We start from the raw sequence: 27,640 nt of genomic DNA on the forward strand, positions 1-27,640 counted from the left end.
GCTTTTTCTTTTCCATCAGTGATAAACTCACAATGCCAAACTGAGGGTCTTCGGGGGTAACTGGATATTTAGGTACTCTGAGCTGCTCTCTCCACCTCGGGTTTTCTGTTTGCAAATCAATTATAATTTACCAAAGCCAAGATTAATTAATGGCATTTGTTAATGTTAGTAAAGGGTCTTAAAGAGTTGAGGGAAAGGTACATTAGATCAAAATTTACCCTGGATCCTATATACCGAACACTCCTTAATCTTTTATGTAAAGAATGGGCATTCCAAAATGTACTTTTTAAATTGAAGTGTAGTTGATTTACAGTATTGTGTTAGTTTCAGGTGTACTCAAGATCTTTTATTAGGATGGATAGTGTTTAATGAGTTGAGTTTTCAGAAAGATTTAGTTGCTCTGGACATCTCCCCGCTTGGTCATTTTTCATGCTTCCTCCTTTAGGACTGCTCTGGTTCCCAGTCCTAACGGGGCTCTAAATTTGCAACTAAATGGGAGTTAGGCATGAGGGAGGCTGCCAGCTTCGTGCCATGAAGAGGCAGGAGGTTAAATGTGGTTTCCTTAATACCTTCCTTCCTAATTTAACAATCGAGAGGCGATTAAAACATTAAATTAAGAAAAATTCAAAAATGCAAAGCCTGTGGAAGACTAAGGGATCTTTCAAAGAAGCAGCTTAGCTGTCGAACCTCTCATGTTTTAAAGAACGCTGTTTCTAGCGTTGTCTGTGGGATATACTTCAGAGGAAAGAGGCTGTTACGGGCGCGTGATGACTGAAAGCCACCCCAGTGCTGCCCTGAGACTGTGAGGCACTCTCTCAGCCCCCAGACGATTAGCTGAGCCGGGGAGACGAGATTCCCCAGGGTCCTGTACTGCCTTCCCAGCCGCTGGGCCAGGCCCTCCCCCTCCCCCTGCAGGGTCACCAGAGTGACCGGGGCCTGAGTATCCGACTAGCTCATCACACTTCTGCTTGTTTACATTACTGGCTCCTCTGGGAGCTTCCTTCAGCAGGTGCGCCCTGACAGTCCTCAGGGCAGCTCAGCACCCTCCCCAGACCAGCGGAGAGGGCCACCTCCTGACCGCTGCCACCGCAGGGACAGACTGGCAGCGCTGCGGGGCCCAGCCCCACCCGGACGCAGGACCTACCCTGCCGTCCTGGGTAGAGGGCAGAGGATGGAGAAGAGGCCAAGGAGGAGGCACGGCCAACTGAGAGAGTGTTAGGAATGTGGCAGAAGAACGCTAATAAACGCGTCACCGTGCGTCACTGTGCCTTGCTAGGTCTGTGGGGTGTAACGTCCTGTGCTCATTCTTAGCACAAAGGTGGGCGACATGTTGATTTTTTTTTGTTTTTTTAAAATTTTTTAATAACAATTGGTCAAAGTCACTGGTTCTGGCTATTGAGTTAGAAATTAAAATGCTCCTTTCCACACAAAAATTTCCCAAGTGTCAGCAAAATGTCCAAATCACCTATTTCACATTGTTGTGCCTTTAAAAAATTTTTTCCCTTCAAATCAAGGGCACTTCTTTGTTCCAGATTTCAGGAGCAGATGAAATATATTCTAATAGATTCATATCATAAATCTCTAGTGTCTAAGTAGACCTGAAGAAACATCTATCTGTCCTGACCAGTATCTGCAGAGGCTATTATATTCCCATTGAAAAAAAAAAAAAAATGTCATCTGTGTAAAGCCCATCTCAGTCTCTAGCTTGTCAGTTCAAGACCATTAGAATGCCTCTTTAGTTTTGCTCATTAAGATGTATATCTCTTATGCGCCATGATAACCATTAATATTCAAAAAGTACAGGGAAAAGCATAAGGCAAGTGCTTAAACTAAAGAATACAGCTATGCCAAACATTTGGAGCCTCCCAATTACTACCGGACACTATCTCCGTGTGGCAACTGAGGGTTATATCACAGCATAATGCCATTTTGAGGGTCAAGTAAGCAGCGTCAATCTAACTGCTAGTTGCAGGATGACTTTGTAGTCCTAGAGGATTGCTTCTTAGAGGAATAACTGTTGACAGGACTGGTGTAACAACTCACAAACGATGAACTGAGAAAGTGCCCAGCTGTTCATGCAGACACAGGTTATTGAGCTGGTAACAGAAGAACTAGTTGAGGTACAAGGAGTAGCAGCCCAAAGCTTGTGTTGTACTTTGCTGACAGACTCCTCTGTTCAAAGCTGAGGGTCTCCCAAGTCATCCAAGACGGCAGGGACTTCAGATAACTTGCTTACCTGCTCTGCGACACGTTGATTGAGTGCCCCGTGTTCCAGGCCCCGGACGGGGCCAGAGGCGATCGAGTGCTCAGCCCAGTGCCTGGCACACAGAAGGTCAATAAGTCACACCCATGGGGTGTGTGTGTGTGTGTGTGTGTGTGTGTGTGTGTGTGTGTGTGTGTCATTTAATCCTTACAGTGATATTGTAAGCTGTTCCTCATTTAACAGATGAGAAAACTGGGGCCCACACAGGTTAGATAGAGCTTGTCTAGTGCCACGTGACCAATGGGCTGTCGAGGGCGGTGGGTTTGACCTGGTTTGTCTGACCCCAGAGCAGTTCCTTGGGCCGCACTCCGCCACCGCCCTCTGAGGAAGGAAGGGCAAAAGTTCCCCAAACCCCACCTCACGTCAGGCCGGCCTTGCGTCACCTCCGCTCTCACGAAGTACTGGTGTGAGCGTCACTCATCATATGTCAACTTATCAGCACACCGACCTGATGAACGGAAACGGCCCAGCTGCCAGGCTAACCCCAGGTTAATTTGTTTTCAGACGTTCTCTTCCCTTCACCACAAAGCTTTTATCTGGCACATTTTTTTGTCTTGCCTCAAAATCATGATTAAAACTTGCAGAGGGAGAAGGTAGACTCAGCAATAAAAGCATGCTCCCTGTCTGGGCCCTGAGAGGCGGCTTGAGAAGGAGCCCTTCCCTCCTGGCGCTGGTACCCTACCGCCACAGTCAGCATCAGGGACGCAGGGCTGGAGGTGGAACTGCTGTCCATGGCAGCAAGTTGAGTCGCCACCCCTGATGTTTTTATCACCTCACTCTTACCTTGTTCGTTTACTCTCTGTTCCTGGGGGGAGGAAGCCCCGGTGTCTTCTGTTGGGTGGGCCTGCTGGTGGGAAACCCTGCTGTTTCAAGGCCATGTGAGTGGAATTAGAGGGGATGAAGGAGGCCTGCCCTTTGGAATGTGTGAGTCTTAAGGAGCACGCTGTTTGCTGTGAGGGCAGAAACCAGGCACAGCCGGGTCATAATGAGAGTCCCTTGGCTCAGCCAAGAAAATGATGCCTAACAGCGTTTGCTAAATGCTTTTTGATGATGATGAGAATGCAGAATAATTATAGGGTCTGTCCACCCTCTTTTTTACCTTCCTCTCTGTGAAGGCACAGTAATCCCTCTTAATGAACATAAATCTCATTTTGAAATGGAATTAAGAACAGTATACATGGCATTTAAATCAAATACTACCTCTAGTATCACCATGCTCTTGAACTCCATAAGCATTTTTCACTCATTATGTAATTGAAGGCGATTAATCGTTGTTCATTTACAGTTCAGCACATGTTTAATAGAAATATCTACCAAGTGTGCTTAGCATGACCTGTTCTTGTGCTTCAGACAGGAAACCGTGCTGTGATTCTCAGGAGTTTTGCCCATGCTGCATATGTGGTCTCATATAAAGGCACGGCCCCTCTCTGCCCCTGCCCATATATGGTGAATCATTAGACTGTAGTTCAGGAGGGACCAGAATTCATCCTGTGGCTTTCTCAGTTCAGAAACTAGGCACTAGTTTGGGTTTAGCTAGTGCAGAAGTTCCACCTACCCTTAAATTTAGTAAGGTTGAAAATGGAAAATTCAATTTGGGGCACTAAAAGTAGGGGAAATAATGCAATTCTACAAATGGCTATTTTTCTGTCCATCGTGGGGAAAAAATGTAGTCTTAAGGCCCAGACTTAATACCAGGGTGTCTGGGGTGTGCATCTGCACTGTTACATTTTGATGCAGATATTTCAGTTTGTGGATCTTTGCAAATGCCCCTCCTCTGTGTTTTTGAACTGTTATTTCCTATTTTTCAAGAGGTTTAAAAATTAGGTTATTTTTATGGGCACCTAACATAATCCAGGGGGTGGAAGAAAGATAGCTTTATAAAACATAACAAAGTGGTAAGTGCTTACTGGGAACAGTTAGCTTCAAAGAGAGGCTATCAGCTTTACTCTAGAAGTCTTTTTTTTAAATTGAAGTATAGTATATATATATTTTTTTTTTTTTTTTTTCAGATTCTTTTCTTTTATAGGTTACTACAAACTCTAGCAGTCTTAAGGTACTCCTGACCATAAAGTGTTGTTGTTGGAAGACTCTCCATTACAGTAGACAGAGATGTGTTTTGGGGTTCGTCCTGTTTTCTCTGTGGGGAAGGCATGCCTTGCTCTCTGATGCAGTTTGAGAACTTTCTCTTTGCCTGCATCCCTACTTGCTAGCTGTTTGGCTATATTCCTATGTTGGAACTCTTTTTTTTTTTTTTCTTTACTACAGTTGAAGGAATATTTGTGTGTTTAATAACTTTTAGTATAACTTTTTACAGGAGTAGTACGTGCTTATTGTGGACGTTTTAGGAAATAAAAATGAGCAGTAGATGAAAATGATAATGACTTGGTGATCGCATCACCTAGCGTAGACGTCTGGTTTGTCTTGTTCCTGTGTTTATAGTGTGTGCGTGGAGGGTCGGGGCATAGTAGACACTTCTTTTCTTAATTTACAGAAGTGGGATCCACTGTACACACTCTTTATGTTACCTGATCTTTTTTCACAGGGGGAAATCTTGACACTGATCTTTCAATTGTTTAAGCCGTTTTCCTCTTTATCTTCCTTCTGGAGAGCCAGTGTGTACTCACCTCAACATCCAGTGGTCCCTTCCTATAAAGCTACCAGATATGAAGGAGGACTTGACCTCAGAAAGAAGATCTGTGTTAGACACCCTCCCCCAGTCTAAGTATCTTATATGCAAAATACTCAAAATAATAAGATTTTTTTCCTTTATGACTCAAAGGCTCTGCTATAGTGACTATCCAGTCTCTTCTTTCTTCTTCCAAACAGTGGTCTCCCTTCCAGATTATAACTTACAGAACGTTTTCATCCTTGGAACTGATCCCTTCCCTTTAGTAACCTCTCTGAGGTTGCCGGTGGCTCCAGCTTTCTGGTTCGTGTGGGATTGTTTGTGACCACATAAGTGGCACAGCTCTCCTCTCCCTAATTTGCTTGTTCGGATTTTTTTCTTTTAAACAACAAAGTAGTAGCTGTGATGATTCCCTTTTCTGTCTTTTCTTAGGCTGACATGTTTATTAATTTGAATTTAGCACTGATATTCTTATTTTCCTAAAGGAATTCTGAGATGAAATTTAAAATGATGTTCCATTTTAATCATTTGTCCTTTTTTTCTTGACCCCCTTTTCCATCTGTCTTTTAGATAAAGAAACTAAAGGCATTTAGTGGAGACGTGGCCAAGCTGTCCCTAGCAGACTCCTTTCTGCACTGCTTAATTCAGGTGCCAAAGTAAGGATCACTGTTCTTTGCAGAGTAAGGTTTTAAAATCGACAACGTCAAATTCCACACTGTAGCTGTACTTTTTGTTTTTCAGCTGTTCACTGCGGATTGAAGCCATGGTGCTAAAGAAAGAATTTTTGCCTTCTTGTTCTTCTCTATACACAGATATAACCATTCTAAGAACCGCTACAAAAGGTGAGTAAATACATGATGCTTCGTGTAATTTGATTTGATTAATTTGGGTAGCAGTTTATTTTTTAAAAATTGTTCAATTGAAAAATTAGATATGGAAATTTCCATTTCTGATGTGCTCTAAAAAGGGAAATGAGATGTTACCAGGGATGGTATTTAAAGTTTATTTCCATTTACTTTTCTGCCTCCCTCGGTTAATTAATTTAATTAATTGACCAATCAATCAATTAATTAGCATATTATCCTGTAAAAGAGGTTTCTTTCATCTCAAGCTTAGGAGTAAACCTTGTTGGTTGCAGCTTGCTTTTGTTCCTCTCCTAGATTAGCTTTCTGTGTATGTGTGTGGTGTGTGTATGGTGTGTGTATGGTGTGTGTTTAGTGTGTTTTGTGTGTGGTGTGTATAGTAGGGTGTGTGGTGTGTGCATAGTGTATATATGGTTCATGTTTTGTGTCTGTGTTGTAGTATGTGGTGTGTGTGTAGTGTGTCTGGTGTGTGTGTAGTATGTGGTGCATGTGTAGTTGTGTGTATGTGGTGTGTGTGGTGTGTGTAGTGTGTATGTGGTGTGTGTGTAGTTGTGTGTGTCTGGTGTGTGTGTACATGGTGGCACGTGCTCACAGCCTGGGCCCGGGGCCAGCTGCCTGTCTCCTCCAGCGCTTTGGCCTCTGTTGGCGGCTGGGACCCTGCTCTTCCGGAAGCATCCCTCCTTCCCTCCTGACTCCTCCCCAGGCATCTCCTGTTCCTCTTCTACCAGCTTTCCTGATGTTTCTACTCCAGTGGTGTCTTCTCCCACCCGCGTCCCCTCCAGACTCTAATACCTGGTGGGCTCATTACATTTGAGAGTGAACAACTTGCTAATTTTTGCTCGCCCCTTGGATAGCCTCCTCAGGTTGCTCTAGTGTCTCATTCCGTAGGGTTGGGAGCTTGCTTTCGGGCATGTACGGCACTGAGAATGCCGGCTCCGAGGCAAAGTCTCTGGTGCTCCCTGGCCCTCACAGTTTCCAGCATTCATCAGCTGGGATCTCCAGCCTGATTTCTTCCTGGTCACTTTCTGGATTCCTAGTTATTGTGGTAGAATGTTTATTCCAATTTGGTTTTCTTGTTTAGTTGCTCTGACTTGTATCAAGTTTTTCTCTTCAGCTCATCATATTTTCTTCATTTTAGAGAAGAGACTAAGAATTAAGAAGAATTTTCCTCTTTCAATATGGAGGCCTTTTAAAATTTCTTCCTGTGTCAAGCCTAAAGCAGCAATTTTGAAAGAATTGTCTCTCCTGTTCAAGTAGAGATGGGAAGATATGTTTTCATATTGAGCGATGCAGATTTGTGGGCACGGTGGAAATGTTTCTTATCTGGTTACTCTTCAAAACCTGGCCTTCTTAGATAACACAGTATAGGCAGTGATCCAAGTGTAATTTTTTGAAAGTAATATGAGACTTAATGGAGAATATTAACAATATCATAGGTGACATTTTGTTACCTATATATACAGTAATTTTAATAATTAAATTTTCTTTTTAGCTTTTCAAATACATTAGCTTTTTTTTTTTTTTTTTTTTTTTTTTTTGCGGTATGCGGGCCTCATTGTTGTGGCCTCTCTGTCGTGGAGCACAAGCTCCGGACGCGCAGGCTCAGCGGCCGCGGCTCACGGGCCCAGCCGCTCCGCGGCATGTGGGATCTTCCCCAGACCGGGGCACGAACCCGTGTCCCCTGCATCGGCAGGCAGACTCTCAACCACTGCGCCACCAGGGAAGCCCAGCAATTTTTAATATTGTTTATTTGCACAGGTGTGGGTACAAAAGACTTCGTGTTTAACAAACTAGTTTACCAATATATGACAATGATAAGTTCCCTGTTAAACCTTTAAGCCAATCCAAATGAAATGTAGAGTTTTGAATAAGATGGAAAGATTCTCTGGGTACCTGCCGCTAAGCGTTGGAACTTTGCAAGTTATTTACCTGTCATCCCAGCCTGTTTACTTTTTATCTCCTCATAGCTCATCAGCTAAGCAAAATGCTGCGCCCTGTTCGTTTTCATAGTCCATAAATATAGTCTCAAAGGATATAAAGGAAACCATAAAGAAATAACTGCTGAGAGGAGATTATTCCTGTAACACAGTGTGCTGCTTTTCCTAAGGCTTTTGTATTTTCCTAGTGTTCAACTGGGAATCAAATATGTATGACACTTAAGTATGTGTGATACTTAAGTGTCATACGTATTTGATTCCCAGTTGAACACTAGGATGTGCATCACCAGTAGCTAGTGGTACATTAGATATACCATGCCGTGTGCTATTTGTTTGTTTGTTTCAGTCTTTATACAGTTTAGAGTCAGAGCTTGCTTCAGACACACTTGAACTGGGATGTGGTAGCTGTCTCGTGTGTGTTTAAGCTGAAGCCTTCTCTAAGGTACCGTGGTGTGTTCTTTCTGACAGAGCTGATGTCATGTGAGGAACTACATTCGATATTACACTTGGTGCTGCAAGCAGGGAATATCATGAATGCAGTAAGTGAAGTTCAAAAAAACTTTTTAATGTTGTATTTCCAACTTTATTTGTCTGTCTAAAGGTGTATGTATATTTTTTTCTTTTGATTTGTCTTCTTTAGGGAGGGTATGCCGGCAATGCAGTAGGATTTAAACTATCTTCTTTGCTCAAATTGGCAGACACAAAAGCAAATAAACCTGGGATGAATCTCCTGCACTTTGTTGCACAGGTATGTGGAGGTGATTGATACAGAGAGAGGATGTACGTTACCCACCCCCGCCCCCAAGGCAGTGAAGTTCTTCAGAGGTGTAAGGTGGCATCAGAGTCAGGAAAGGGCACCGTAGGTGCCAAGAAGGTTCTATTTGCAGATTCCTGAGTTGGGCTGCACCTGGGGTTACAGGCCTGGAGGGAAGTGGAGGGGTCAGGGGTGAGGCAGAGTGGTTGCTGGGGAATCTGGACTTCATGCTTTAGCCATGGGGAGCCGACAGAAGTTTATACACAGCACCATGGGCTGACCAGGTATGTTTCTGTTGCCAGGGAAATGAGGCAACGTGGGGGTGGGGGTTAGAGTGGAGAGAGAATAGAAATAGCGGAACCTCTTGGTGGAAGTTGGCGCTCATTGTTTGGCAAGAGTTGAAAATCAGTAATGGCCACAGGAATGGAGAGCAGGGGCCTGGGTGTTGAAACATTTCTGAGTTGACCTGACTAGATTTTTGACCCGTTGTGTGTAAAGAGTGGAAGAGTCAGAGCAATGAGGAGATCACTTGCATATTTTCTTTGTGAACTGGGGGTTACAGGGCCTTGCCATTCACACAGGGTTTGGGGTCTGAACCCTGTCCATCACTTGCATTTTTGACTGGGTCTATGTGACACCCCAGTAACTAGTTACAAAGTCAGAGATCAGCCAAGGACAGTCCTCTCTTTGTTGTTATCTCAAATAGCAAATCGTGCTGGTTTGTTTTTCCCATTGAGTGTCCTTGTTGTTTTGGCAGCGATCACATAGATATGGCTTCACCTGGGAGGAAAGCTGTGTTGCAGCCTTGTTTCAAGTATGAGCTTCAGGATAGAACGGGGAGATTTTGACTTGTCCTTTATTAGCTGTACTTCCTCAGACAAGTTACTTAAGCCTTAAGTTCCTCAGTTTCTTCATCTAATGATGAGGGGTAGTGATACCTCAAAACTAGGTAATTGAGAGGGAGGAGGGAGATAATTCCAGAACGTGCTTATTAGCTCAGCGTTCCGAATATGGTAAGCTCTCCATAAACAATACACACTGTTATGACTGTATCCTTCAGAAGACAGAGGGCACATTGAACTTGGCACTAATTTGTGTCAATTTTCAGGGCACTGAAACCAGAAAATGTGTTCCTCATCCCATGTGGCTTGCAGCATCTCCCGGCTGCCCTTTTAGATCCCCATATCCAGGTGCTCTGTGTAGCTTGGTCCCTGCCCACGTGGGGAAGTTTCCTGAGTTGGTAACTGCCCCCTTCATACCTGCCTTCTTTGTGCCCTCTGAACAGATGAAGGATCCAAACACCCCCATGGCCTGTGCACCTTCTGATTAAACTCAGTTTGCAAACTGGTCTAACAGCTGCAAGTAGCTCGGTCAAGTAGAGGCACACGCATAGGTGTGGGTGGCATTTCAGCAGGATATATTGGATTCTCTTCGGAACAATGAGCCCTGCTAAGCGGCCGCCTCCTTCCACTGAGTCTTCATGCACATGAGTCGTGTTCCCTGTCAGGATCAGTTGCTCTGGGAAGTTAAATGTTTCTTGAGAGTAGGAGAGTTCTGGTCAGTCTTACTAGGAATATCAGACTAAGGATTCATGACTCAGTGAATTGCTTTGAATGTATCAAGCCTAAAACTGGGAACAGTGATTTTATGGTTCCTTTAAGCCCTGAAAAAATTTTCTCCGTATAGTGGATAAAATTCCAGTTTTATCCCTACATAGTGAGAGAAAATTCTGGTTTTGTTCCAGGAAGCCCAGAAGAAAGATGCCATGCTTCTAAACTTTTCTGAAAAATTGCATCATGTTCAGGAGGCTGCTAGGTAAGCAAGGAAGAGAATTGTGAGAACAAGGTTTTTTGTTGTTTTGTTTTTAACTACCTTCTTATGAAAACTGATGAATATTTTACAACTTCTAGATTCAGGTTTGGAATTTTAAAAGTTTTGTCTTGTTGAACTTTCAGACCTTCCTTTCATTTGGTTACAGAGGTATGTGTGCACCTTTGGAATTTGGGGGTTTTGAAAAATTAATCTTTATTTTTAATCTAAAAAACTCCTATTGCAGTCTATTCTAATGAATCTCATCAGTGTAAAATATATATATATATATGTGGATCAAGAACTTCAAATACCTCCACACCAAAAAAATAGGGCTCAAAGAACACAGCCTGTTACCTTGGGAGTTGGTATATATCAGGCAAGCTTCCAGGGCCATACATCACTGATTCCTTTAGAATCTAACATGGTACGTTTATTTTCTATTGCATTAAAAGAAGTTGGAACCATACCAAGGGCTGTGAAAGGATTTTGTTTTAAATTAATCACTCAACTTTGCAGAGAAAATATCTACCAAACATAAAGCTCTATTTACATCACTGTTTACTTCTGATCCTAATATAGATGTGTATTTTAACAAAACTGTAATCTGTGTATACATGCTATTTTGAGTCCTGTGCTTTTAAATTTATAATACATATCCATGCATCAGTGGTAAATGTTCAATGACCAGCTTTTTAGGGAGAAAAGTCCTGATTTGTAGCAACTGCTGATTTCCATGGCGTAACTACTGCTGCCATGGCTGATCTCAAGCTGCCAATGTGGCACTACTGACTGTGGAGCTGGGGAGAGATACCCACAGCCACAGCTGCGTCCCATGAGCTGGCTCCAGCACCCCACCTCACGTATCAACGCAGTGCATGTCATCTGCTTGTTATCTGAGGGACTCTATCCAGTTGGGACAGCTGTGAACCGTATGCATAAACACATGAACCAGAGCGTTCTAAGCCCCGCCCCACCACTGGCCTGCATCTCAGTGTTACTGACTGCAAACATCTATAACCACAGATGACATGTCTTTCCCAAAGTGAGATTATCTGTCCAAAGGTGTAAACAGTTCATAGTTCATATTTACAGATCACCAGAGTATTCTCCCCAAAGAATGAGCATTTTCAAAGATGTAAACTGTTTTGGTTTCTGAATTACTAACAGAAGTTTGTGTGGGAATATTTTTTCCACTTGCTAGTATGGAAATGTTTCTAAGAGATACATAGAGAAATAACCGTTCCATTTCTGGTCAGAGTTAGATGGAGAAAGTTAGCTAGATATTGTCTTAGAAAAAAACTTATCTACTAAGGTTATTTATTTGAAATGGAAAGTGAAGTACAAACAGGTCATAGGTGGGTACCAGTGACCAGTGAAGGTGGAAAACTATTTTTTAAAATAAATTTATTTATTTTATTTTTTTATTTTTATTTTTGGCTGCGTTGGGTCTTCGTTGCTGTGAGCCGGCTTTCTCTAGTTGTGGCGAGCAGGGGCTACTCTTGGTTGCCATGTGTGGGCTTTTCCTAGTGGTGGCTTCTCTTGCTGTGGAGCGTGGGCTCTAGGCGCGTGTGCTTCGGTAGCTGTGGCACGTGAGCCCTGTAGTTTTGGCTCATGGGCTCTAGAACACAGGCTCAGCAGTTGTGGCGCATGGGCTTAGATGCTCTGCAGCACATGGGATCTTCCCAGACCAGGGCTCGAACCCGTGTCCCCTGAATTGGCAGGCGGATTCTTAACCACTGCACCACCAGGGAAGCCCCTCAAAGTGGAAAACTATTGCATAAAAAAAAAAGTTAGAATTGATCATGGAAGCATGAAAGCATCTTGATTTATGAATTTGCTAATTTTTTTTTATTTTTTTTATTTTTTTTTTGCGATACGCGGGCCTCTCACTGTTGTGGCCTCTCCCGTTGGGGAGCACAGGCTCCGGACGCACAGGCCCAGCGGCCACGGCTCACGGGCCCAGCCGCTCCGCGGCACGTGGGATCCTCCCAGACCGGGGCACGAACCCGTGTCCCCTGCATCGGCAGGCGGACTCTCAACCACCGCGCCACCAGGGAAGCCCTGGAGTTGCTAATTGAATTCCACCTGGATTTAGGTTTCATCTATTTGCTTTACCAGGCGACATAACCATCATTCATGCTCTATTAATCTGGGTGTGACATATTTAACAAAAGTCTTGCCATCAATTCCACCATTTATCTGCAGAACTGTTAGCTGTGTGTCAGTTCTGAGACACAGAGTGCTGACTCTGGTTGCCTGTGGCGAGCAACATGCAGTCTGTGTAGTGTCTCCGTATCACCCTCAATATCCCGTTTATCAGCATGTGCTGCCTTGCTCTTCATGGGTTAGAGCTTTTGTATTTGCGTTTCATGGCCAGAGGAAAGTATAAGTATCTGAGTCCTGCTGAATTCTAATGCTGATGGCATAAAGATGTTCAGACCTAGTTTATGAAAAGCTTCACAAGTTCCATGCTTTTGGTTACCTCACCAGCAAGAACAAAATTACAGCCTGCTCTTTGAACCAGTGTGTGTCTTTAGGAAGGAATTGCCTCTTAAGGAACCATAGTCTAGATACAGAAGTCGGTAAACGTAATCACGGTAGCTCTCCCCTTCTGTTTCCAGGGTCTTGTTTGATGTACCTGCGTGACACCTGGCCTCCTGTGCCAGGTACCCACTCTGCCCTTTCTTCTTTCAGATTATCCCTGGATAACACAGAGGCAGAGCTGCACTCGCTCTTTGTCAGGACAAGATCGCTAAAGGAGAACGTCCAGCGGGATGGCGAGCTCTGTCAGCAGATGGAAGATTTCCTTCAGGTGTGTGTGTGTGACTCGAGTCAGGCCCTCTGGTCTCATCTTCAGCAGCCCCCCAAGGCTGGTTACGTTTGCAGGGCTGTCTGTGGAAGCAGCAGGTTCCCATGCATAGTTTTTCCCCCACATCGGTAAAAGGAAGTTTGTATTTCAGTGCCCAGCCTCTGCTGGGTTGGTTTTTTGGCAGAGGAGATTGAATATGGTCTAACCCTGAGGCTTTGGTTAGGGACAGGGTCTCTGTTTATCTCTGCTCTGTCTGCATGATGGCACCGCCTGGGAGTGAACTGGGATCCCTTATGCTTACACTTGGCAGCTGCTGTCTGGCAACTCAGGTTTTGCTTCTAAAGCACGGTTCAGGAGTTCCTGTCCCCAACTCGAACTTTTGGACACTAGTAGGAAGTTCCACGGAGATTGTTAAAAGACACCTGAGCACTTGGGCTGTCGTTCCTTCGGTTGTTTTTGTGGCAGAAACAAGCTCCGTTTTGGCATGTTTTATAGGGAGGGCAGGACAACAGACCAGAGCCAGTGCCTCTCACCACCCCAAATGCACCAGCCCCACAGGGTGTGGCAGGAGCTGTTCGAATAACATCAACAAAACCCAGCAGAGAGAACATGTTTGTGACAGCTCACTGTGACTCACTAATCACAGTCTGACATACTTCTTTTATCTTCCTTATTTTTTTATTTAAAAAGGTGGCACCTTTTCATGCTTTCAGTCTTCAGTGAAATGGTGTGCTGCCTTCAGTGTCAGGGCTTCGAGGCTTATGAGCTGGAATACATGAGGCAGGGCCGCCCTGGGCGGTGGAAAGGGACCAGTGCTTTTGAGGGTTGGACCAAGCTTAACCTCCCCTCGTTTCCTTGTAATGAAGTCGCATCAAATGCTGCGAGCTGAAGCTCCCGTCAGCGAACATTGGATTTTGTTCGGCTCTGCTGGGAGTTTGTTTTTATTATTAAACACATGTTCTGTATTTTCTTTCGTACGTCACTAAACTCTAATCTTCCCTTAAAAGTGCACAGATTTTCTTCTCAAAGTGAGACAACAAAGCAAACACCACCACAGAATCATCTAACAGTAGCTAGGAAAACACTCAGCAATAAAGACAAATGGAACACATCCAGAAATTCAAGGACAAGTCCTGTCACACGTCGGGAGGAGGATTCTGGAGGTCTCATTTCTCAGTTCTTATATTAAATGTCACTCTCTTATGCTAAGTAGTAGCACAGAAAGGCTTATGATGCAAAGCCACACCCCTGGACTGCTCTTCAGAAGCAACCTTGTTTTTACTCTAAACTCGTCTTCCTGGTAGCCATCTTTATCTCTGTAAGTAAACTGTTCCACGCAGCTATTTCTTCTTTTTTAAGTTCACTTTCTTTTTCAATGGGGGAAATACAATTTTTTAGGTTAGGTTATGGTCTGGCCCCGAAGGGCTCTGAATGCCAGTCTGAAAACTTTGCTCTCTAAGCTGTGGTGAACCATTTTTGAGCAGAAAAATGACAGGACCACAGTTTTGCAGACCTGTTTCAGTGTTTTGACCCTTTGGTTGAGAGGTGCCAAGGGTACCGGTGTGGAACTTTGGTCCACAGCAGAGACGTTCGAGCTGGAAAGTTGAGATTGCTGCCACAGCTGCCAGCCTGTCATTCATGCTTTTGCCAGGGTCGCTTTGGGCTTTTTCACCTGTGGCCTTAACCACGAGGAAAGGGTTCAGCAACTAGCTCATGGCCAACAGTTCTGAGCGTGGTGGCCTTTCAGGCCCTATTCAGAATGTTTCACTTTCCCAAGTCCTAAGGGGACTGACTGCAAGCGCTCAGGCACTCGCCCTGTCCCCACAAGATCTGCGATGAGACATCCCAGGTGGAGTACGCTCCCATGAAGATTCTCGTCAAAGTCCTGTTTTTCTGCAGTTGAGCTGTTCTTGGCTGGAATCCACCTTTCCCCCTGTGTGAGGATGACAGGCAAAGATTTATCCTTCCATTAACGCCCTTCTCTCCTCGAAGAAAAATACAGTGTGAATGCATACACTGCCTCGGGTTACTGACTCAGATGGTTACTTTCTCTGGTATCTGGTTTCCTAAATTGTTTTGGTTTCCTGCTACCTCTCCAATGTGCTTGGTGGAAGAAGAGGGCTTTCAAGGGGGTTAGTGCGTGGGTAGGTGGGAGGGGATGCGTCTTCTGGGGATATCTCCTGAGATTCTCTTTATAGTGTCCCAGCAGTGAGCCCATCCGCCAGGTGGGCAGCCCGCAACTTCACTATTTCCCACGCCCAGCCCTCCACCCAAGAAGAATTTTCTCAAATAGAAGTGTGATTTCATAAAGGAACCTACCCCATGCATTCCTTCTTCATATAAGCCTCGTTATCCAGTGAAAAAGAAAGCACCTTCAGGCTTCAGCGTGATCCCAAATGCTGTCTCCCCGGGGCTACGTCTCCTCTACCTGCTGCTTCCTCACCTCAGCTCAACAGGAAATACCACTGAGCTGCCGTTGGGGACATTTGCTTGTGCCTTTGGCCCTAGGGATCCCCATCCTGAAGGGGCTGGGGGGTCAGCGGAGGAGAGCGGGCTTACTTCGGCCCCACTGCGTTGCTGCAGTACTTGAGTCCGTATGGGCCTTGGAGACGTTGTCCTAGAAGAATTAGGAAAAAACAAAGGGGCCAAGGGGATTGATTTGTATAGGGCAGTAGTTCCAAGCCATGGGTACCCATCAGAACCTCCTGGGGAGTTTCCAATAAATAGGTCCACCCCAAATCTACTGAATGGCTTGGGGGTGAGGGGTGCAGGCGTGGGCCATAGACAGAGCTGACTCGGATAAGAAGCCCTGGCTGGGCATTTGTCCCTGCGGGGGTGACACTGACCCTGACAGAGCTCATTTGGGGGTAATTTTAAACCCCTCTCAATGGGGCAGACCTCTGAATGAGACAACTGGTCAATATAAGTGACTTCCGGGACCCTGCGGTAGACCCTTGGCCCAGTATAAGCCTCAGTCATGAGAGAAGGAAGAAGAGACACAGACAGATGCAGGGTTTTCCTTAACAACACCAACTGCACTCCTGTGCCATGGGCCCAGGGACATTTCAGGGGAACGTTTGGTTGGTGGCATCCTCCAGCTTAAAGCTCTTCAATGTCCTGTGGCTCTCAGGCCTTGCATAGGGGTTCCCCAAGGTGTTGTGTGGGGTGAATTCCTCTCCCGTCAGCTCTGAGGGACGTGCAGTGAGACCTGAAACTGAACCCCAGGCACCAGGCAGCAGGCCAGGCGCTCACCTCAGCGTGTGCTGTTTGTCCCCTTCCCCGCAGTTTGCCCTGGAAAAGCTGGCAGAGCTGGAGCACTGGAAGCAAGAGCTCCAGGACGAGGCCCACACCCTCATCGACTTTTTCTGTGAAGACAAAGACACCGTGAAACTGGACGAGTGCCTTCAGATATTCAGAGACTTCTGTATCAAATTCAACAAAGCAGTGAAGGTACGGCTCTGTGTTTTCTGAGTTGTCAGGAGTTTTCTTTTCCCCCTTCCCAGCCAGCCCTCTGCCTGTGGCGGAAAGTTGCTTCAGCAGCTCTGCGGCATCAGGAAGGTCTGGCCCGGGCGGTGTTGCCCGGCTGTCCCTCGGGATTCCGGGGAAAGGCTCTGCCGTCTCAGGCCTGAGCCTTTCCCTGTTGGCAGGAGTCTGTTGTTTGGCTGACTTTGCTACTTAGCTGCTCATTCCTGTGCTTGCTCTGATGCCCTAAAAGCATTTTGTTAGGTTTTTTTAGGATGGCAGTCACGATATTAAGACGACTCTTTGAAGATCCTTTCCCCTTCCCAGGAGACACTTTCCTCTTTCAGGGGGACCTTTGTCGCAGTGGGGATGATGGGAAGGCCCTCACTCCCCTGTTTTAAGCTCCATAGCCATTGCCAGGGGCTGGCATCTGGGGAACCAGGCTGTCCTCGGCCAGAGTGGGCTTCAAAGAGCCCGGATAGTGAGGGAGTCTGCTGCTGTCTGAACATGACTGCTGCTTTCTTGCCCTTCAACCTCCGGGTCCAATAATCTCTGAGTTCATGCAGAAGCCAGAAAACTCTTCGGGTTGCTTGGCTTTGCAAATAAAACTTTCATCTGTCGATTAAAAGCAAAATAACATCCCATCATTTCAGGTGCTGATAAGGAACCAAGTACTCGTGGGTCACCTCTTTCCCTATATTTTAAGTACAGATGTGTCCTTAGCTGAATTTCTCTGAGGAGTTGCTCAGAGGTCTCCTCAGCCCTAAGTGAGTAGCTGGAGCTCTCAAGCTGCCTTTCTCGGTCCAGCGAAGAGGAGGCTGAGCCTGTGGCCACGTTTCCTCTCCCCTGTCCAAGCAGTGAGGTCAGCAGGCGGAGGCGCTGGTGGGCGGTAGCGGCCAAATTGGCTCTTTCTGAGGCCCTCACTCCCAGTCAGAATTCTCCAGGCCCATGAGGCCACCTGTATGATGCTCTCAGCCCAGCCGTCCTGAGAGCCAGGAGCTGGCCCCATGCCCTCCCACAGGCAGCCTTGAAAGGAGAAGACCCGGGACCCTGGGGAGACCGAGGGCAGAGCTGCGGGAGGGGCCCAGTATTTCCGGTCAGAGCCAGAGCCTCTCGGAAACTTGGAAGGGAAAGTCCGCCACTGTTTGAGGAAATTGATTTTCAAGTAAAAAGCGCTAATGATAACAGATTTGGGTGCGACATCTGCACGTTTATGTGACACGAATATATTTCAGGACAGTAAAGCGTGCTTTGGCGTGTGCATTTGTTCCGGTTCGGTTTGTTGCGGGAGGGCTGGCTCCTTGGAGCAGGGAGAAAGGTAGAAAGATTTGTAAAGCAAATCCTCTCCGATTGTGGGAAGTGGGTGGGGCACAAGGGACAGAGCCTCGGTGGCCTTTCTGGTGTTTCTTTACCAGGGAGCATTCAGAGAACACAGATTGAAAGGTATCTCTTAATGTCCTGAGTCGACATTTATGCATCCAAATCATTGTTAAGTAGAATGTGTGCACATGAGTGTGTGTGTGTATAGATGTTTCCACGCAAGACCCGTTGCGTTTTTCTCTCTGCTCTTGCCTAAATAGCACTTTCCTGGAAGTCCTTTCTGTCTTGCGCTGCTTAGAAGCCAAGCTGGGTTTCCTCCGAGTTCAGGTCTCGGGCATGTGTGGAATCACAGCGCGCACCGAGGGCACAGTGCCTTGACCGGAAGTCGGGCCCAGGGATTTGATGACAACTTTAGGCGGATGGTTGGGGCCGGGCGTAGTCTGCACGCCCGGCCACGCCCACGTTGCTTGCCGAGAACGGAGGCCCCCAGCCCTGCCGGCACACATGCACGTGCAAACACACATTCGCATGCAAACACAGGCCGTCTCCCTCCGTGAAACAAATGACCCAGGTCTCTCCTCCAGCCTGTGTCTCTCAGTGGGGTCTTAGGGTAGCTGTCTCTGCAATGGCACTTGGCTCCCACGTGTCTCATGCATCTTCTGGCTTCTCGCCGTCCCTCCTTCAGGACAACCACGACCGCGAGGTGCAGGAGCTGAGGCGGCTGCAGCGGCTGAAGGAGCTGGACCAGAAACGGCATTCCTGGGCGGCTGGGGAGCTTGGATTCGGCCGGAGCAGCAGTGAGAATGACGTGGAGCTGTTGACTAAGAGGGGCGTGGAGGACCTGCCCCCCTTCCTGCACTCCAGGCCCATCAGCCTCTCCTACCGGCCCCCCAACACCCGCCGCTCCCGCCTCTCCCTGGGCATCACGGCCGACCGGGAGCTGCTGACCTTCCTGGAGAGCTCCACTGGCAGCCCCGAGGAGCTCAAGTTCCACAGCTTGCCCCGGAGCTGCCCCCGGCAGGCCCAGGCCAGCAGGGCCCCGACGGAGCCTGGAGAAGAGAGGCACCAGGGCTCCAGCCCAGCACACAGACCTCCGGCCCCGGAGGGCCAGGAGGAAGCCCCCCACGCCACCTCCGCTTGGCAGAGCCAGCTCCCGGCCCCCTGGCCTGAGGAAGCCGCCTCCGCCTTACCCCGGGTTCGTCGCAATGGGGTCAGCGTCCTGCGAAAGAGGAACAGCGAGCCCGTGGGCCTGGGTCCCGTGCGGTGCCCTCCACTCTCGCCGTTGGCTCTCGGGACTAGGGAGCATGAGCTGGTGACGGGTCTGGCCCGGTTCGACCTCCAGGCTACCAAGGGCCCGGAGGAGCCGGCCCCGCTGGCCGCGAATGACTTCAGCCCGATGGAGCGGGCGTCCGTGGGGGATGAGAGCCCGCAGTCCCCGGGCGCCAGCAACGGCAGCCCGACGCCCGTGGGCGGAGGTGCCCAGGGGGGTCCCAGCCCGGCCCCGGGGGATGGCAGCGCGACCCCGGATGAGCCCATCAGCGTGACTCCGGTATCGGAGGGCAGCAGCCACCCGGAGAACCAAGATCCTGGGCCTCTGTGCCACATCTCGGACACCACCGACTGCTCGCTGACCCTGGACTGCTCGGAGGGAACCGACTCCAGACCCGAAGGGGGGGACCCGGGGGAGGGCGGCGACGGGGAGGGCTCCGTGTCCTCCAGGGCCCTGGAGACGGGCGGCAGCCAGGTCTCCTCAAACCCCGCCTGCCACCCGCCTGCGGAGGTGCCCATTGCCGCCTCCGCCTCCGTCGGCTCCGTCCCGGGGAAGGGCGAGCCAGGCTGCAAGGGGGGCCTGCCCAGGGACAGGCCGGCCAGAGGGAGGGAGGCGCCGGCCCCGAAGAGGAGCCCCCTCAAAGAGGCGTCGGCGGGGGCGTCCAGGGCGGGGCCCGCCCGGCGGGGCGCGGGGCCAGTGCGGACGCTGACGGGCTGGGAGAGCGAGAGCATGCGCAAGGTTGTGCCCATCTCGCGCGCCAGCCGCGCGCCCCCAGCCGGCAAGCGCCCCCCTCGCGAGGCCCCCGCCAGCGCTAACCCGCCGACGCCGCTGGCGCGCCGCAGCTCGGTGCTGGGGCCCCCGAACGCGTCGCCCGGGAGGCCTTCGACGGCGGCCCGGCCCGGGAGGGAGCCCCCAGCGCCGCCCAGGAGCTCCTTCCGGAAGCCCAGCGCCAAGCCCCTGCGCAATGTCCCGCGGCAGAAGCCCGAGGAGAACAAGATCTGCCGCTCCGGTTCCCAGGGCCCCGACAGCCCCGAGGAGCCGCGCCGCGCCCCGCCGGCCCCCAGCGCGCCCCGCGGCCCAGCCCCGGTCCCCAGCTTCGCCCGCAACACGGTCGCCTCCTCATCTCGGTGCCAGAGGACCGACTCCCCCACTGTGGCCGGATCCCCGGGCCTCATCCGGACCATGTCGCAGCGGCAGGTGAAGGGGAAGGGTGGCCCCGAGGACGCCGCCCCCAAGGACAGCGGCGCCCTGCGGCGGGCCGGCAGCTCTCGCGCCCCCCAGAAGGGGCCCGAGTCGGCCGAGGGCCCCGGAGACAGCGCCCAGGCCCCGCTGAAGGGCCGCGGGGCCGGGGAAAGGGCCTCCCTCCGGCTGAAGGACGCCTGTCGGGGGGCGCTGGGGAAGGGGCTCCATCCCTTGTGGAAGTGAGGGGGCGTCCGCCCTCCCCGCTCGCCTCCTGGGGTTCGGGTGGTGAGGACAGACTTCTGCGAAAGGCCGACCCCGAATGTCTACTCCACATGAAGTCCTCCGCCGGGGCCACCTGCCAGTGCTCCTGTCACCGAAGGTGCAGCCGTGGGGCCCGCCCACCAGGCGCGCTGACTCCGGCTGGACGGACGGACGTCCTGCCGCCATGGGCGGGCATCTCCGCCCGCGCCCCGGAGGTGGACCAGGCGGACCCCGTCTCCCAAACAGACCACAGAGACCCGTGAACGACTCAGACGAGGAAAATGACTTTCCTATGTAACAAGTAAAAGAAGATTTGGGGCCAGTTTTTATAGATCAGTGACTTATTTTTTAATATAAAAATTAAACGTTGTTTTAGTTGGTTCCTTTCACGGAGTGAAATGCGTCCCAGGGGGAAGATGGTGAAGATGTTTTTATCTTCCTGTGTTCCCTGGCCTCAGGGTTCCACCTGCCTACCCCGTGCATAGCTTGGCAACTGGACTCCGCAAGCCCTTGGGTGTTCCTGTGGTTGGCCCCGCCTTCCTGAAGACTTTCTTCTTTGCTCGCCTCACCCTGGTGACTTTGGTGAGGGTTTGGGTGTGGACAGGAGGGAAAATGAGACTGGTGGACGGAAATTCTCCCCTGGGAGAATGCTGAAGCTGCCAGAGTTTAGAGGTGCCATATTTTGATGGAAGGTCAGCAGGGACTGTTCAACTGAGCACATCTTTCCCATTGTGTTTTCGCATTTGAGTATCTGTTGTAAAACTGAGTGAAGGCTGCTATGACTTGTGTTTGCTCTAGCTACAGGGAAGAAAAAAGCCTTCAGTGTCCCGCTCTTTCCTTTGCTAATGTGACTTGGAGCCTGGAGAGAAGCTCTCTCCTCTCACCTCTCTGTCTCTGTCTCTCTCTCTGTCTCTGTCTCTCTCTCTCTCTCTCTCTTTCTCTCTCTCTCTCTCTCTCTCTCTCTCTCTCTCTGTCTCTCTCTCTCTCTCTCTCTCTCTCTCTGTCTCTCTCTCTCTCTCTTTCTTTCTCTCTCGATGATACTTGTTAATGTTGCTGTCTGTTCTTTGGTACAGTGGTTTTAAATCCTGAGAAAAACCAGATCAAGTTTTCAAAAACAGACCAAAAAAAATGAAATTGCTTTAAGAAGATTTCATATTATCAGGAAATTTTTGGAAAAAAAAGTCAGGCTTCATTCAAAAGAAAGAGGAAAACATGTACTATTTCTACTCAGTGCCAGTTCACTATTTCCCTCTGACTAATTGGGAAATGGGGGAATTCTTGAAACTTTTTTGTTATTTAAAAATTGCCCCCCCCTTCTTTTCACTTTTGATCACTTGCTAGTGAAACTTTGTTTTAGATCTGACAGTGGTAGGTGGATTTCGGCAAATATAATGTATTTGTGATGAATCCATATGGTCGATGTTACAGTCTCCCCCCTGTAGAATGTTGCCTTCCATTCAAATTAATTGGAAACTCTGAGCTTCCATAAGTCAGCTAAATTGAAAAGGTAAACTTCATGATTGAAGAAGTAAGGCACTTGACCACAAAACCTCTTGTAAAAGCAGCCCTCAGCATTTCCAGTGCTCGCTCCACAAAGAGGAATCCTGAGCCATTTCTCACCATCTCAAAAGGCTTAAAAATCATGTATTTAACCATGCAGACAAAAGTGTTCAAACCATAGGGACTGTGAAAGAGGTCAAAAGTTTGTGGATTAGTGGGTAGTGCCAGGGTCGGGACCCCTTGGCGGGACCCTAGAAACTGGGGTCAGTGTCCCTGTTCCATCACTGATGCTGTGCGGTTTTGGCAAGTCACTCCCTCTTCTTAATCCTTTGTTTCCCAGTCTGCAGAAGTAGGGGCATGGCCTCGATCATGGTCTTCAAGGGTCCTTCAAATTCCAAGAGTCCAAGTCATCATGAACAACCAAGGACCCATGTCTGCCCTGGGATCAGCTTCCAGAACTAATCCCCAGCATCTCTACAGCAGAGGTCTCACATAAAGGGCCGCTCAGAAGAAAGCACCTTCAGAATGAGTTGTTGCTTTGATATCTAATAAGCTGAGTTTCCTGAGAAGTGGTGTTTTGCTTAGCCCTATGGACAACTTGTATGCATCTGTGTGAACAGGTGATCATTCTATTACCTTTTATTGGTAGTAAGCTTGGAAAAATAATTTAAATATATAATACAGAACTGTAAATAAGTTTCTATATAAATTTAAGATAAACTGAATGTATTTAAAGGTCCATTTATATGTTCTTTTATGTAATGTGTAGTTTAATAAAGCTCCTCTTTATGGGATTTGTGTTTTCTCCTTGGCTGCTTCTGCGGTTATATGTGCTGTGTGATCCCAGTAAGAGAGTGTGTCATTTACTGCACAGAGAGAAGGCGGGTTGCAGGAGGTGCCAGAGGGCTGGGATACAGCAGTCCTATCTTCAAAGGGCTCAAGAGCCAAAATTCAGCTGTTGATGTGTATCTTCTTGGTAGCACAGAACCTGCATTTAACCGAAGGCCCAGGGAGTGGGCCTTGCACCAGCCCTGGGATGTGGGCAGGCATCTGACACGTGGGCCATCCATGGAATGTTCAGCACCTCATACACACTTACATTATTCCATGCTGTGGACCAAGCTTTGTGTAATCGCCATGGGGCCGGCAAGTCTAGATCTGCTCCTGTGTGTTCTCATGTGTTTTGGCTCAGGACGCTGTTGGGAAATAGCAGCTCACCTCTGTGGCTGCCTCGGGAATAAGAGAGGGAGGGAGGTGTGCTTTTATTTGAAACACAGTGTTGGTTTGAAAAGAAAGGGGTATTGTGTGTAAGATGAGCCTCATACCTTGGGGTTTCCTATCAAGTTTTAGTCCTAGTTACTCTCCCAGTTTAGCTGACAGTGGGTTAGAGGAAGATCCCAGGGTCAGGCAACAACGGATGAGAGAGTAGATGACTCACAATGTCCTCATTGTGAGTTGCTGCCCCGTGGACAGCAACTGTAGCCTGGTTTTGCCTGGGTTATAAGCAGTTTGGGGCACTGGACCCCTCCCTCTGCCGTGATCTCTGCAGAACCAGGGCTTACTGACCCAAACCAAAGCAAGGCCTTTTATTTCCACAGTGAGTCTCAAGAAGCTTTCTTTATACCCTTTATTTTACGGCTTTCACAAGGAACCTGGGTTCTAGTCTTCCTCCCAAAGATTCTCGTTGAAACCGGGGACCACAGTTTCGTAAATGTTCATTCAAGAGTCTGCATATTTATATATTATGGCCAGAGGCTCAGAATGGTTTGGTAGAACTATTAATTCAGGCTTCCAAGGTGCACAAATCCACCAACTTCTGCCTCTAAGGATGAAGTATCCTTCCTCTATCTCCTCCCATCTGGCAGTGATGACATTTTGTAATTTCACAGAATTTTCTATTGAAACTTAAACTTTAGTCTTTTGCTTCATGCTTCAGTCCCGCCAAAAAAAAAAAAAAATAGAAGAGATTTGTTTTTTCAGTGTATGTGTCCCCAAACTGTAAACACATATGCCAAATTTGGCATAAACATATAAGCCAAATTTGAATACGAGACATTGCAGCTGGTCACTCGCTAAGTACTTCTTAAACTTATTTGGGCCGTGAGCACAAACAAAACGGGTGACAATGGTTCTGCAGAGCCACTCTACTCAGCATCCATGGAGCCACAGTGCATAGCTCGGAATGAATCGGGCGCAGACTTGAAAACGTAACCCAGAGCAGCCTCTCCCTGGGGGTGTTTTCATCTGCAAATAACTTCCAGTAAAATGCTCTATGGCTCACTGGATCGCCTCAGTGAAGACAAAGGTAACATTCTTGTGGTTGTAGAAAGTGGCTTTTCTGTCTTCCAGGCCAGAGCCCTGCAATGAGGTTCTGGCTTTGTGGTTGGTAGGTAGGACAATTGGACCCCACTGCAGGAGGGGTCACGGCCCTAAGCAACACTCACAGTCTCCTTACTCATAGGCCCTCGACCAAGGGCCCACCGAGAGCCTGGCACGACCTGACCTTCAGCCTGTGGAATGAAGCTGGCTCAGCCTGTCCATAAGGATGCTGCCTGAGGTCCTCTTAGGCATATTCATGGCAGGCCTCTGCAGTCAGGGCTCGGGCTTTGTCCCCAGTCTCCTCAGAAACATTCAAAGCTGAGTCATAGAGGTGGTCCCTACCTCGCAGGCAAATGATATTCCCCACATTTGCTCGCAATTAGTTTTTTTAAAAAATAAATGTATATATGTATTTATTTATTTTTGGCTATGCTAGGTCTCATTGCTGCGCACAGGTTTTCTCTAGTGGCTGCGAGAGGGGGCTACTCTTTGTTGTGGTGCGCGGGCTTCTCATTGTGGTGGCTTCTCTTGTTGCAGAGCACAGGCTCTAGGTGCGCGGGCTTCAGTAGTTGTGGCACGTGGGCTCAGTAGCTGTGGCTCGAGAGCTTTAGAGTGTAGGCTCGGTAGTTGTGGCGTACGGACTTAGTTGTTCCGTGGCATGTGGGATCTTCCCGGGCCAGGGCTCGAACCCGCGTCCCCTGCATCGGCAGGCGGACTCCTAACCACTGCGCCACCAGGGAAGCCCCCGCAATTAGTTTTGAGCCTTTCAGAATGCACATTCCCCGAGCAGCCGTGTCATGCATTATAGGTAGGTTTCCAGGACAGCCCAGTAGAAACCTCTTTAACCCCTCCATGGCGGACTGTGGCACCAACGTTTCTATAGAAGAGAACCTCACTTGTAACAGCGCTCCTAGAGGAAAACACCAGGGTGCCACAAACATTCCTCCCCTACTTCGTGGCATCACCGCCACTGAGGACACCAGTCATGTTCACTCTCCACTGCTGGACAAGAAAGAGCCTCTGCACCCTTCAGGTCAGACACAGAAGCTCCCATCCCCTAGGCCAACTCCAACAAAATATGGGCCATCTCTCGTGGGAGACTACCTTTTGTCTGTCCTTCCTGATGGCACACTGGCCGAGTGAAAAGGTGGGTGCCTTGTCCTTTCAGTTCTACAGGAGAAAAGCTGGGCTCAGCCACACTCCCTTAGCCTCCTGACAACCAGCAAGCAGGTGGCAGGGCTGTGGAGAGGCCAGCTCCGTGGCCAGGGCCTGCCGTCGTGAGCCTAGGGCAGCCAGCCGTGGGGCCAGTGGGCTGCTTCAGTGAGAGCCGGCTCTTTGCTGTGGGCGGTAGACTCTCCACAGTGACCCCAGGCCCCTAACGGTGTCGTAGCACCAGTGGCACCCTCTCGCCCTGGTGCAGGGCTCCAAGTGTGCGACAGGTCACCCAGGGCTGCTGGGGGATTCCGGTCCCACTCCAGACCTACACCAAGTCAGCATCTTTCTGGTGGGGCCCCCAGATGTGCATTCAACAACTCCCCAGCGATTCATTTTTCACCCTGCTTTTGAACCAGTGGATTGGAGCAAGGCCAGAGGCTGGGTTCTGAGGAGGGCTGTTGCGCTGTTCTCCGGCCTGGTCCACTCTTCAAGCCTCTGCCGGGCGAGGCAGGCGCTTTTCCCCTGGGCAGGTGATGCAGCTCACTCTGAGTTCAGTGCCCGGTTGGGAGGAGAGCTGCCTCTAGAAGCCTGAGGAGGTGGACTAATTTGGATCTTGCAACAGAAGCACCTCCGCTGGTACGCTTGGCCACTCCTTTGAGTCTGCAGCTCTCAGGAACGCAGCACCAGAGCGTCCGGAACAGCCGCTCCAGGGGAGCCTAGGAAGTGACGCTTCACTCGAGTCTCACAATGGCTGCCTTTTAGGAAGATTCTAATTCAGTGTCAGCGAAGCAATTTGCTAAGAAGTGCTGAGCAATGCCACGCCCGTCTGTGTGCCCACGGTGAGACTTGGTCAGCAGAGCTGCTCTTTGGAGCCCTGCTCCCTGGGCCTCTTAGGTTCTGGAGTTTTCCAGTCACTGCAACCGTGTTCCTGGGAGCTCTGCCTGGCGGCCGCGGTTCCTTCTCCCGCTGTGAGCCGGGGCCAGGCGGGCGCATCTGCGCTGACCTCACCGCTTAGGAAGGGGTGGGGCAGCTCTCCAGGGTGCTGACTCAGTGAGGCCGGAGCTGGCGCCCTCGCACGAGGCCTTCAGCCACGGGAACTCGGCCCGCTCTGCCCTGTTTTAGGGTGTAGGAGCCCTCCCTGAGAGGAGGGCTGGGCCCTGGTTCTTTCCAAGGCTGTCAGCACAGACTAATTCACCTTTCACTGCTGTGTGCTGTAAACAGCTCCGCATCAGACCAGAAAGGTTGCCGAGGTCTCCACAGTCTGGCCACTTCCAGGCACAACCGTTTTGCCAGTTCAGGGAGGGCAGTAGAGGCAATTGAGCTATATCTGGATTAAAACGATGGCTCGGCCTTGGAAGATGCTCCAGCAGAAAGAACAGTAACTCCATTCAGCTGTGGCTGAGCAGAGACGGAAGCCTGGCTGGTCAGGAGTGTTTCCCTCTTTCCCAAGGCACCAGAGGTCCCCATCAGCTGATTCATCCCCAGGGAGGAGAGGGACGGGGTGGGCTGCTTGCAGGGCAGGCTTCCTGGCCCAGCAGAGAGATGGCGGGACAGCCTCCCCACCCCCACAGGGCCTCCTACTCCCGAGTTGGGGTTTGACGCCTATACAATAGAAATGAGTCACCAGATCAGCCCCTAGATAAGGTGCCCACTGCTCTTGGCCCTTTCCCAGCCCCTGCTTTTCTCAATCAGCTCATGATGGGTTGGACTCTGGCTAGTGCTTTTCCCCCAAGAAGCTTATGGCTTTGCAGACAGTTACTCACCACACACCCACTGTCCCAGTGACCCAGTGGGAGGTGAAATTCAGGGGAGGAATTCCTTCTGGGAGAGGTGGAAGGGGAGCACATGAGCCAGTTGTGCCATGGCTACATGGCACATGGCTACCCCAAGGCACCATTTTTGGCCACATTTATGGGGGTGATAATCCCCAGCGTGAGGTCCAGTTGGTCGGTCCGCATCTGGACGCGGTCCTCAGCCCTGGGACACCTTTCAGGAGGAAGTGTGATGAGCTGGATCATGGCGGAGGGAAGGACAGGACAGCCGAGGGTCTGGGCACCATGCTTGAGGATGAATCTTCGGGTACAGGAGGAGTTCATGCCAAAGCTGC

The 27,640-nt window shown here is 49.3% G+C and overlaps 1 protein-coding gene across 2 annotated transcripts in view; it reads left to right on the forward strand.

Annotated features, from left to right (window-relative positions):
• FHDC1 (FH2 domain containing 1) overlaps nt 1-21,460 on the forward strand; it is a 40,554-nt gene extending 19,094 nt beyond the window's left edge. For both annotated transcript variants that reach the window (XM_059066674.2, XM_067036910.1), the window contains exons 5-12: nt 5,460-5,545; nt 5,631-5,731; nt 8,158-8,228; nt 8,330-8,437; nt 10,188-10,258; nt 12,950-13,067; nt 16,350-16,514; nt 18,532-21,460. In XM_059066674.2, the coding sequence (XP_058922657.1) occupies nt 5,460-5,545; nt 5,631-5,731; nt 8,158-8,228; nt 8,330-8,437; nt 10,188-10,258; nt 12,950-13,067; nt 16,350-16,514; nt 18,532-20,541 (2,730 nt within the window). In that variant the 3' untranslated portion in view covers nt 20,542-21,460. The remainder of the gene's footprint in view (nt 1-5,459; nt 5,546-5,630; nt 5,732-8,157; nt 8,229-8,329; nt 8,438-10,187; nt 10,259-12,949; nt 13,068-16,349; nt 16,515-18,531) is intronic.
• The last annotated feature ends 6,180 nt before the right edge of the window (nt 21,461-27,640 follow it).

Source organism: Kogia breviceps, chromosome 6 (assembly GCF_026419965.1).
Source record: "Kogia breviceps isolate mKogBre1 chromosome 6, mKogBre1 haplotype 1, whole genome shotgun sequence".
Lineage (NCBI taxonomy): Eukaryota > Metazoa > Chordata > Mammalia > Artiodactyla > Physeteridae > Kogia > Kogia breviceps.